Source organism: Pseudochaenichthys georgianus, chromosome 7, assembly GCF_902827115.2.
Source record: "Pseudochaenichthys georgianus chromosome 7, fPseGeo1.2, whole genome shotgun sequence".
Lineage (NCBI taxonomy): Eukaryota > Metazoa > Chordata > Actinopteri > Perciformes > Channichthyidae > Pseudochaenichthys > Pseudochaenichthys georgianus.
In genome coordinates, this window is record NC_047509.1 from 34,979,282 (window position 1) to 34,992,220 (window position 12,939).

General features: G+C 39.9%; 1 protein-coding gene across 2 annotated transcripts in view; it reads left to right on the plus strand.

Moving 5' to 3' along the window:
• The window catches only part of arhgap4b (Rho GTPase activating protein 4b), a 40,554-nt gene that overhangs the window by 2,487 nt on the left and 25,128 nt on the right, over positions 1-12,939 (plus strand). For both annotated transcript variants that reach the window (XM_034087742.2, XM_034087743.2), the window contains exons 2-3: positions 8,048-8,401; positions 12,441-12,612. In XM_034087742.2, the coding sequence (XP_033943633.1) occupies positions 8,332-8,401; positions 12,441-12,612 (242 nt within the window). In that variant the 5' untranslated portion in view covers positions 8,048-8,331. The remainder of the gene's footprint in view (positions 1-8,047; positions 8,402-12,440; positions 12,613-12,939) is intronic.

The following is a 12,939-nucleotide window of genomic DNA, read 5'->3' on the forward strand; positions in this document are numbered from 1 at the left end:
TCAGGACCTGAGAAACATAGACGGCAAAGGAAATGATTTATCTCCCTTTGGCTTTAATTTCGCAGCCTTACCTGATACAAACATGCCATCAGTGCTTTTGCAATTTAGCCCCATGGCAGAATCTGAAAGGCATGTGTCAAATATACTTCATTAGCTAAATTGCCGAAGACAATTCATTCTCACCCTTTAATTCTAAACGTAACAAGTGATTGATGGCCACACTTGGTTTTATTAATCTTATCGTCCCTGTGTTGAGTTTTTTGGCTGTAATGAAGCGCCTGCGTAAAACTCTCTGTGAGATTCGCAGGTACGGGGTAAAGATGGTGCAAGAGGCAAAGACTGTGGTTCCATACTATGTGATGGTTTCCTGTTTGCACAAGCAGCAGTTCGGAAGGATATAGAAGAGTGTACAGAGAGTCTGGCAAGAAAAAAAACGTCAACTTTCTTTGCTGCTTTGCATAGCCAATCTTGCAGGGTTTGCATTAGGACATAGCTTCCTTGCAACTGCCTGAATCAGATGACGTGTTCTAATAGAACCTTTCAGCCTAGAGCCAGTATTGGGGCACTCCACCTGTTGAAGAGCAGGCTAGCTGTATGAAATACTTCCAGAACTTGGTTGCAGTTAAGCAAGCAATGAAGGAGCTGACATCTTTATAGGCTTCAGTGTTTTGCAGTACCATGCTTGTTAGCCAATAAAGACTCAGGGTCTGATTTGCAATGTCTGATGTCTGTCAATGATTTTCATTTTATTTAAAGCAAGCCTATGCTACTTTTGGAAGAAAATAGCACTCCCTTCCTCTTACAAATCTAAAGTTGAATTTATCCGCAAAAGTGCACTGTCTCTGAATTTAACTTAGTCCGGGTTTTTGCTGCCGCGTGGTCTAGCTTGAATAGTATCTTATGTAGCTTATGTTTGCAAACCTAACCTAGATTTTGATTTTGATTAAGTCAGTTCCTTTTCTACTGTATTTTATGGCCACAGTGGCTTCTGATAAGTTAAAGCTATGTACACTTTCTTACAGAGCTAGTTATATATAACTATTTCCACAATTGGAACAAAACTGCTCAAGATGAGTAAACTAGCCTAGACTTTATCATATCTCCCACTGGAAGTATCTGCAAAATATTTAAAAAAAAACGATATTTCCAACCGAATAGCATCATTTAACAAAAAAAGACATGGCAGATGATGTTGCTCTACTATAACATGGTTCAGTCTCGTGATGAATCAACTTCAGGTCATGAGGGATCTGCAGAACAGAAGCTGCTGTAAGCCGTGACTTTCACAGCACAGGGTCTATCTGCTGATAGTTTCAGCTAATTCCATTACCCCCCATGTCGCTGCTGAACCTACAGTAGACCCTGGACGTAAGATAACACGTCACCCTATCATATTCCCCTCCAAGGAGGCTCTGTTTTCGGTTTGGTTTGTCGCTCTGTCAGCAGAATAACAGAAAAACTACTGGCCTGTTTTCCATGAAGTTTGGAGGTAAAGTGTAGCATAGACTAACTAAGGATCCTTTGAAATGTTGAGTGGATCACAGGGCAGACACAAAAATAATATTTATTTCTGCCAAAGAGGATTTGTTTTTTGACCCGGCTTGTTTCTTTTAAAAGTAGTATTAAAACCCACAGGCACAATATTTATGAAACGTATATATAGTGTGAAATGTTGCAGTCTTGTACCTATAGAGATGTCTTAGGCCAATATCTGCCATCTCTGAATGCCCTCTTAGTACTTAAAATATCTTTTTTTTCCCTGTATGATTGTTTTAAAGTAATTTTAAGCTTTTAAGTTTCCAAATTCGATGAATTCTTATTCTAATCTTTCAAACAGCAGTATACATTGCCACAAGCACCTCCTTCCAATCCTGTTTATGGTTATAACAAGCAGACAGACACTCTTTCTAACTTCTCTATGGAGCAGTTAACATACTGTAGAGCACGTTTGACAGCACAGATTCGCATAAGATCTTGTTTGACACTATCATGCTGACCGAGTTTTTCTGTGATCATTCTGACTGATAAGGATGGAACTTCCAACGCTTCTGCGTGCCGTTATAGCGCAGCTGAAACCTCCTATTTCCCAAAAGTCAACTTTTCAGGAGGTGAGATCATCTGGCCAAAAGTCCAGTTGACACCCATATGTTGTATTTTTTACGTTTCTTGGCTTTGTCCCAGGATCTGCAGCGATCAGAGACCATCTTTTACTCATATGGCAGCTGTTGAGAAACAATGCAGCTGTATGGATTTGAGGCGGGACACTACAGGCAAACTCATTATTTCTCATGAACTGGTCACAATTATGTGTATTCTGCCTCCCTAACATGTCTTCTTTCAGACAAGGGGGAAAAAACGTGTAATACAAGAAATATGTAATCGTTTTATTACTAAAAACATGGTGGAAACATTGGTTTTCATTGCTTTTAACAGTATTGTCTGTCTATGGATAGAGTAAGAAAAATAAATTCCTTTTGTAAAAACATTTGACCAAGAAATTGGAACCTGAATTTACTAGTTCAGATGTCTTCTCTTTAAAAGTATGCACATTAGTGCATATTTCATAAGAGAATGCTTAATTTGCATATTTAAACCTACAAGTTGTTATATAAAGAAAGATTGTATTTGTATATTGTAAGTTTCACAGTATTATCTATAGGTTAAAATCTCACCTCCTGCAAGACACTCAAAAGACCACACTTCATACAGTAACAGGGTCAACGTCTCAGTGTGATTGGCTCTCGGCGATGTCAGGAAATCCCCTGACAGTATCACTCGTACTATCCAACACAATATCCCACTTGTATTACTTCTGCTCCGTGCCTCATCTTTTCCGTCAGAGCAAATTAGCAGAAAATCCCCTCAAGGATCCATCGCACTGTACCACACATCCTCTCATCCTTAATCTGCTTTATATCCACTCTGCAACCTCATTCTTTCAATGACCTTGACTTAAAGTGCGAAACGCAATTCCTAGATAACCTCTGTCTCTCTGCCCTCGCTGCCCCTTTTGCCCCCCTCCCCCTGCTCCTCTAAGTCAATCATGGTTTTTCCCTAGTCTTTTTTGCTGTATCTCTCACATCCCCTCCTCTCTCTTCCTCAGATAATTTACTCCTGCTTTGTTCTGCGCAGATTAAGGTCATGCACTGATGAAGGCCTCTGGGGCCCTCAAGGTCTCATTTTCTGAAAATCTCTCTGCCGCTCTCGACTCAATAGTTCTTTCTGAAACCGTCAACAAAGTGTGTCTGTGTCTGAAATGAGTGACTGTTTGGGATTTTAACCAAACCCAAAACGTTGCTTGAGGCTGATTGAGGAACAATGTTATTCATTTTGAGATATTTAAGGACAGTCTTCATAGTTGTAATCTCGAACTACGGAACGCAAGACGCTCCTTTTTCTCTGAAATAATCAGCAAAAACAGCAATAACACACGTGTGTTATTTTCAACTGTTGACCGGCTATCAAGCCCCCGCATACCAATTGCCCCTGAACCCCTCTCTACTGAGTCATGCACATTTGCATCATTTTTTACAACCAAAATTGAAAATATAAGATTAAGGGTGAGTGCCTCCATTTCAGGAAAGGGGTCTATGGCAACCATTCATCCTCTTAAAATACACATAATCCGCAAGACACAATTTGATCTCATCAGCCATAATGCCCTTGAAAACATTGTGTTGCATTTAAGTTCTTCCTCCTGCTGCTTAGATAGTATTCCCACAAGCTTCCTGATTTTTTTTTTTAACTGCATGGCATCAGAGCTACTAGAGATAGTCAACACCTCTAGGACAGTTCCCAAAAGCACTAAAAACAGCAGTAATGAAGCCTATCAAAACCTAGACAACTCAATCATGCAGAATTATAGGCCAATTGCAAACCTACCCTTCTTGGGTACAATTACAGAAAAAGCTGTTTTCCATCAGCTCAACTCTTTTTTGGCACAAAAGAACTGCTTTGATACTCTCCAGTCTGGATTCAGAGCCCATCACAGCACTGAGATCGCACTTATGAGGGTCTTAAACGACATGTATTTAAACACAGACAAGGGGCAAATCACTATGTTGGTACTGCTGGACCTCAGTGCCACCTTTGATACAGTGGACCACAAAATATTACTGGACAGACTAGAAAACTGTGTTGGTTTATCTGGCAAAGCACTTCATTGGTTCAAATCTTATCTGCAGGACAGGGACTTCTTTGTGTCGCAACAAACAGGAATGACTTGAGGAGTTCCCCAAGGGTTGATTCTTGGTCCAATTCTATTCAACATATACACGCTTCCACTAGCCCAGATCCTAAAAGTAAACAAAATGTCGTACCACAATTATGCAGATGACACTCAGTTATACATTACAATAAAGTCTGGCGACTATATGGACCACTACAATTCCTCACCAACTGCATGGAACAAATCAGTAGCTGGATGAGCAACAATTTCCTACAATTAAACAAAAACAAAACAGAGACAATTATATTTGGTGCCAAAAGGAAGGAATGGGCTGAAGTAAGCGCTAAACTAGAAGCCCTACTACTAAATACATCAGAGAAGGTGAGAAATCTAGGCGTAGTTCTGGACCCCGACCTCAATTTCAAATCCCACATTAATACAATTACTAAATCAGCATACTATCACCTGAAAAACATAGCCAGACTTAGAACATTCATGTCTCAACAAGACCTTGAAAAACGAGTTGTTTTTAGCAGGCTTGATTACTGTAATAGTGTATTTACAGGTCTCTGTAAGAAATCGGTTAAAAAACGTCAACTAATCCAGAACGCCGCTGCCAGAGTCCTGACCAAAACAAAAATAGTAGAACACACCACCCCAGTACTCAGATCTCTGCACTGGCTACCAGTAGCTTACAGATACGCTTTTAAAATTATATTGCTAACTTATAAAGCATTAAATGGTTTGAGACCCCAATATATGTCCGACATGCTGCCCTGTTACGAGCCACACAGAGCTCTGAGATCATCGGGGGCGGGCTTACTCATTGTTCCCCGGCTCCGAACGAGTTAGTTTTTATGCTCCCCACAAATGGAATAAACTTCCAGAAAACCTGAGGTCTTCACCAACGCTGAAGACCTCAGAGAAGTTCTTTTAAGTCGAGGCTAAAAACACTACTTTTTACAGCTGCTTACCCAGAAGCCTTTTAACTTCTTTTAGCACCTACCGTATTTACAATGTCGTTTTTAAATTATTTTGTATCTCATTTATGCATTGTTTTTATGAATCTGTTATTCCATTATGTTTATGTATTGTGTTTCTTCTGTTGTCTTACTATTATGTGATAATGATCATGTACTGTAAAGCACTTTGAATTGCCTCTGCGTCTGAAATGTAAAAACAGACACAATGGGTGTGTGAACGTATCTTCTCAGTGCAGTTAACGCTGACTAATTAACAACCATGCAAATGCCTGTGTCTAATGCGCTGTTAGCATTTAGTCATGAGCGTGTAGAGACTAATTTGGTTAACCTTTTAAATGTACGCTAGCTTGGCAATCTACTGTTTAGAACTCCAGATGTTGATTTCCCTTGTCATCCTACTCTTTCAACAGCATCCAACATTTTAGTCAACTAAATCAAGTCATAAACTATCTTTAAAGGGCTAGTAAAGTGATTCAATATTGCATTTCCATAAAGCTTGAAGGCTTGCATGAGACAGATATCTCAGTTTCTATTGTGTTGTCTTTGAATGGTCTTTTTGACCATTCAAAGACAACACAATAGAAACTGAGATATACAGTATTCCCTAGTTTTGTCCCATGAATGCTTGATCCTACACTTCCCATAATGCCTGTTTAGATGACACCCTGCCTGCCAGGTAAACAACCAATGCTTTTGAGTTGATTCCCAAAGTTTGAATGTTTTCCAAGACAAATATAGATGCGAAGGTGGAAGTTCTATTTTAGGCATTCCATTTTTTGTCCTGATATACTCACTACCAACCCTTCAGACGTTAGCTGTTAGCTAGAGGCTTCGGCCGTGTCTATGGGAGTGTGCCTAATGTGAGCTTAAGTCAAAGGCTGAGCTGAACACAAGCACACAGAGATGGTGCTTTCTGTGGTTTCCCTCCAGACTCTCCTTCTTCTTCCCCTATCTATAAATATATGAAATAAGCACAGGGAAACACACAGATTTTTTTTAACTTGCATTTTGCTACTGCTGGTAAGTTATTTTCTTATGGTATTGTCGACTTAAAATGTAGCCTACCAGGCTTTCTGTCTGAACACACGATCAGCACAAAAGATGAACAAAAGTGTTACAAATTATCTGGTTCTTTGAAAAAAGTTGCAGGTACAAGACTGTGTAAATAGTATAGGAAACATCCCCTATATCACCGAGCAGAGAAAATACAATCTGCAGCTTGGATGATTTCATTTGACTACGGTTTACATTTTAACGATTTAAAACAACTGTGTCAATGGGAAGTATTTTACATTTGCAACAGCTCAAAATTGTGCAATTTAATTGCTTCTTCTACATGGCAACAGTGGCTGAGGCTGATAAGTATTGTGGTTTTTAGACCTAACTGCCTAAAGAAAATGTTGAAATAATTCAAACTGGTGGCCATAACATTACTCTATAGACTCACCACATTATTATCCGATTGACTTGGTGTTGCGTCCCGACCAGGAGAAGAGGAAAGCAACATACACCAGATTGGAATTGGTAATAATCATAAATGGTTTTATTATACCAGGGTGAAACAAAATGGCAGGCAGGCAGCCAGAAACAAACAAAGTGGCCACAAGGGCGCAAGTTTAAATGAACAACCAAACAAAGGGAGGACTCTAAAAAGGGAGCCTGTTTACATACAAAGAAATAGATAATAAAATAAATAGTAACTAAAACCCTCACTGTCAAAGTGGTACTAACTAACAAAGGAAGGCTGTAATAAAACACAGCTAAGGTAGAGGACAATAGTCAAACAATACTAAACTAATCTAAGCACATCTAATCACAACAATACTGACAAACACAGACCACACGAGTTAACCACTGTTAACAGCTTTGCACACAAACTAGCGAGAGGCGTCTGTTCACTCAACAGAGCCTCCAGAGTGATGATTGTCCTCAGGCTTTGTAGTCATCTCCAGTAGGTGTGCGCCGGCTGTGCAGTGTGATTGGAGTGCCCGGCGTGCTCCAATCACAATCTTCAGGGGGCGGACCAGGAGATGGCAGCCAATGACGTCAGGGCAACCGCACAGCTCATTTGCATATAACACAGCTTAACACAATCAAGACGACCAGGAAGGCAGCAGCCGTAACACTTAGATATCTCTATGTTGAGCCGATTTCTATGGAGACACCCCTGATGACATTACTATGGGAATTCTTCTAGGTTTCTAGGTCTGTCAAACCATTTCCGAGCCTTAAGTTACATTATACAACTGTTTACCCAATTGGTACATGCTGATTAAATTGACTTTGATGCAGGAAATTGGTGAAGTTTCGCTTCACCACCAATGGTAAACCACAAAGCAAATGTGCGAAATTGTTATACGTCAACAAATTGCAAGTCAACCAAAGGTAGAATACTTGATGGTCTACATCGTACTGTGCATCTAGATACTCATCTTTGAACATTTTCCTTTAGTTAATTTGTAAAGCTTGGTACATCATGTGTAAGAAAAAAATCATTGGAGACATTTGCTTGTGTATTTCACCATTACCTTTATGGACGTGGCTTACCCTCGAGGCCTTTTAACATCCTTCATTAATGCTGTTACTCATCACCTCCCATCTTCCCATCCCCCATCCTTCATCCTGCCTTTCTCACATTGCCCTCTTACTGTCCGTTCTGTGCTCTGCCCCCCCCACCCTTCGCTGTCCCTCCTATTAAATCTCCCTTCTCTGGTGTCACTGTCCCTTTCTGTCTTGTCGCCCTGGCCTCATTTGTCCTCTGGCTCTCTCGTTTTCACATTCTGGCCTCTATAAATCTCCTTTTCTTGCTCCCTGTTGTCCTCTTGTCATCCATATTCTTGTCTCACCGTTATCCTCTCTTCCCCTCCCTTCTTGTATCTCTCTGTATGCTGTTTAGGCCACTTCATCTATGGATCAGTACTCACATCTGAAACCGAAGGGATTCCATGAGCAGATCGACCAGACTTGCATCCCCGCAGAGAGCAGCCCATCAACACTGATGCCCCGCACGAAACTGTAGAGCAGCGAGGCCAAGGGGTCAGGGAGGGAAGGTCAAGGACGACAGACCCGAAGCAGGAACTGAGATTGAAAGTTTTCAGGAAACAATACTTAGAGGCTGCGAGATCAACCAGGGGTCAGGAAGGACAGTCTCATTGACGGGCAAGAGTCAAGAGGTCAAAGATGATGACGTCACATGTAAAGCTGAGGAGGGAGAAGGGAAGTCTGGCCGAGTACGATTCGCAGATGAAAGGTAAGCCACTATGGATGTGCGTGCACCCAATTATAAATGTACATTACATTAACATTATCAGTTGTTTTTACTTCCAATCTAATGATGTAGAAGGGAAAACCAATGAGTAGCGGGCAAAATACATCCACAACGTCAAGGGGAATAGTATTGTTAGGTTTCACCTTTACGCAGGTAAGGTTAAAGGCACCAAAAGTATCTGTTAGGTTCAGAAGAAGGATAATGGTTAGGATTAACATAAGTACTGTATGCCTACATTTGTCACGTTACATTACATGGGGCGTAAAGATTGTCACCAAGAACTGGTTCCCATCGAGAAGCTACGTGTGTTGTTTCATGTTTCAGTAAGTTTCAGACCGGAGCCATGGCGTAAAATAATAAAATAAGGACAAACTAATGTCTGAGGCGACACATCCCATTTGTTCCACACATTGTGATGACGTGCTTTAGGCTGACATGGATGTTAGCATCGCAAAGGCTCCCTCGGCAAAAAGCTATGGGATTTCCCCATTGGATTTTGGTAAATTACAGACCTTTTTTCAGGCTTCTAACCACAAACCTGTTCAAATCACCATTGACTTTCACAGACAGGAAGTGGTGAAATGCTAGTTTAAGATACTAATTTGTGTTTTCACAGCAGTAAACAGTAAAATAGATATTAGAGACCACCATTTTTTTTAACCCAAGCAAATGTTTAAATACAAATATATTTTCTTTTATTTCCTATATGAATTGTGTTTTATGCAAACGCTATAGCTGATAATAACGAAGTGAAAAATTAAATAAAGCCATTTACTCTTTTTTGTTTACGATTGATCGATTGATCAAATCGGTATTATTGATACATTCCCATGCCTAGTTTCACGTGAATTACATAATGTTGCATCACTTTGCTTTGGCTACGTCAGTTAAAATAAAACAACATTTACTTTTGGCTTTACATCCATGCTCCTATCTGCCCTAAGTGGACTTCATTGTCTCCTCATGCTCTTACCAGTGAGCAGCCATGTCAATAGATGGTAACAGCGTTCTGTACCTATTCGTAGTTGTTGCAGCCCCCTTCTAACACATATCTAGGACACTGATAATGGCCATGTAATGGCAGATATCATTCGAAGTGGGTGGTGTGTGTGTCCTGTGCTTGTCTCCATGTACATCTGTGCCCGTTTATTGCACGTCTGTTTGTGCCGCTGCACTCACCTGCATGCATGAATGCATATAGGATAGCACATGTGCGTTCATGCATGAATGAGTGCTCTACACATTCATCCAGCTGCAGACTATCAGTGAACGTCTGCGGCAACATACAATTTATAACAACACAAATATGCTGCTTGGTCATATTTGACATATTGCAGTTAGCAAAATAACTCAGTTAGAATAACATGTTTAAAAATAAAGTAAAATGGAGTCTCATTCAGCAATATATATTTTTTTCTAATCGTTTATTTGAACCGGGACAGTGCACATTGATGAACACTTTAAAACAAAAATAATGGTTACAAGTGTAAATGAGCCGGATTTTAGCTTTGAGCTAATTTCCATCCGTAGTCCCGTGACATACAACATAAGAACATGACATTTATATACATAGCAAACATAAATACATGATATGCAGAAAGAGCATGAGCAGCATACAAGCATTAACCACATGGCAGTACAATGTAGCAGCTACGACATATAAAATAATAAGATAAAAGTGCTACATAAAGTGCAAGAGGAGATACCCCTGTATAAAAGTGCATTTAGCGGTGATTACACGTCTGTTTGTTTCTCAACCATTCTTTTAGTTGACCTTTAAAACTATTGAGAGTGGGAAAATCCCGTATCTCAGTTGGGAGGCTATTCCACAATGAGCTGCCTTTAATGGAGAGGACATTTTGTCCAAAAGTCGTCCGTCTATGGTGGACTTCACAGTCTCCTCTGGTTTCTGACCTAGTGCAGCGTCCAGTGTGTTTTTTTGTGGATGAATTCCCCTAAGGGAGGGGGGCCAGTCCATGTAAATATTTATAAACAGAACACATACTTTTAAAAGACTTAAAATTGTCAAAACTCAAGAAATTGTGATTTTCTAGGATGGTACGGTGGTGGTATGAATTTGGCTTTCTGTCAAACACCTTGATAGCTCTCTTGTACAGCTGTTCTGTTTGTTTCAGGTTTGTGGCACAAGCAAACGACCAGTTTGTAAAACAGTATTCAATGTGGGATAGAATCATGCAGTGGAGGTATGACTTTGCAGCATTGACAGTTAAGAAAAAATTTAGCAAGTTGAATTTGGTATTGGATACTTTCTTGATATGTTTCTTTAAAGTAAAGTTCAAGTACAATATGACTCCAAGATACTTGAAGTGGGGGACTAGTTCTATTTCTGCTCCGTTTAAAAACACGTTGGATCCTTCGATTTTGACTGGTCGTTTACTGAACATCATGCATACTGTTTTTTTTACATTTAACTGTAAGCAAATGTTGTTCAGCCAGTGTTCTTCCCATGTACAAAGATGACCGCATAATCGGCATACATTTGTACATTCAACTCAGGACATACATTAGGCAAGTCATTAATGTACAGTGAAAACAGTAATGGTCCAAGAATGGAACCTTGTGGAACCCCAACAGGGTTCACAAGGTAGGGCGATTTGGCTCCGTTGACGAAAACACACTGTTTTCTGTTCGATAAGTAAGACTTAAACCAATGTATCGAAACTGCCGAAAAATTGAAATGAGTCAGCTTTGTAAGGAGCACTTGGTGGTCAACAGTGTCAAAAGCCTTCCTGAGATCAAGGAAGACAGCACCTACATATGGACTCGTGTCCGACATTCATTTAACCTTTTCCACAAAGACACAGTTAGCTGTCTCAGTGGAGTGGTGAGCACGAAAACCAAACTGCATTGGGTGGAGTGGAGCGAAACGCACGAAAAAACAAAATAAAAGTTGGAATACGTTCTTTTAGTGTTTTGAAAGTAAACTGAGGTATGGCAAGGAAGTTTACTACAGCTGAGGCTTTGGAGCTGATTTTTCAAGTGGACGATGTTGATGAAAATTCAGACGAATCTGCTCAGCATGCCATGTGTGATTGTGGACTGGAACTACACATGATGAGATTTCAGTATTCTGACACAGAACAATTTTAGAAGCAATGTATTTCTATTGGTAGTATCTTTCGTGCCTGCACCAAATATTAACAAATTAGAAGGAAAAATAGATGACAACAAATACAGATTTCAGTATTCTGAGGCTCTGAGCCCCATTTATTTTCCTCGTGGACGGCAAAAAAACTCTGACATTATACAATTTAAAATAAAAGGGTTAGGGTAAGATATTGAGTAAGAAAATGTTTTTATGAACCACACAGCTTCTGGTATTCCAAGACCCGACCGGACAAAAAGATGTGGTGCAGGCACGAAACACACTACCAATAGAAATACATCGCTTTTAAAATCGTTCTGTGTGACATGAAAAAAAGGAGAAAATCGTGTTGGTGAACACGAATCAATAGATTCAATTAATTTCGTGACTATAACACGAAATGCCGTGAGACTGGGTTAATATATCATGTGTAGTCTTGACAAAAAAAATGACAATTCCGCCCATGGACACTGCCCAAAAGAATGGGCATAACTAATGAACAGAAGAAGTTAGAATCTTCTAATCAGTTCTGATACAATGATAATACATACATATATATATATATATATATATATATATACAGTATATATGTATGTGTACATGTGTATATATATATATATATACATGTACATAATAGATATACATATATCATTAGCTGAGGTTGTGCTGATTTCTGGGATGTGTAACACTTGATACTGTAAATAAATGACAATGTATAAGGCAAAACACAAAAATATACAAAAACGGAAATGTCCAAATATATTGGGGTGGATATTTTTACAAAATAAAGATCACACTGTGTGTGTGTGTGTGTGTGTGTGTGTGTGTGTGTGTGTGTGTGTGTGTGTGTGTGTGTGTGTGTGTGTGTGTGTGTGTGTGTGTGTGTGTGTGTGTGTGTGTGTGTGTGTGTGTCAGACCTGCGCACTCAGCTGACAGACCAGATCAAGATTTTGGACTCTCAGGTGGATGTGAAACAGCAGCAGCTCTCAGACCTCTCAGAGTTTCTGCGGCGCCGAGGCGACATCGAGACTGAATACGCTCGCGCCCTCGACAAACTCACTGAGCGATACACACACAAGACTAAGAAGTAAGCATTCAGATCAGAAAACCTTTATTTGTCTCACAGAGGGGACATTTACGTTGTTACAGCAGAAATAGAGCCAAAGACAGCTTAATGTTATGTAGAAATTTCAGACATTATGTACGAGAGCTAAATCATGACGTCAAGTGTAAGATACATTTTCTTTTTTATTTATACGATTTTTCTCCCTGAGGTTTGGTCCCCCCCTAGAACCGCCCATGTGCATTAGGCTTCCCTAAGTATAAGATAAGATAAGATGGAACTTTATGTATCCCCTTGGGGAAATTCGGGCGTTTATAGAAGCAACATTGTCAGAATGAAAAACAGGATTTA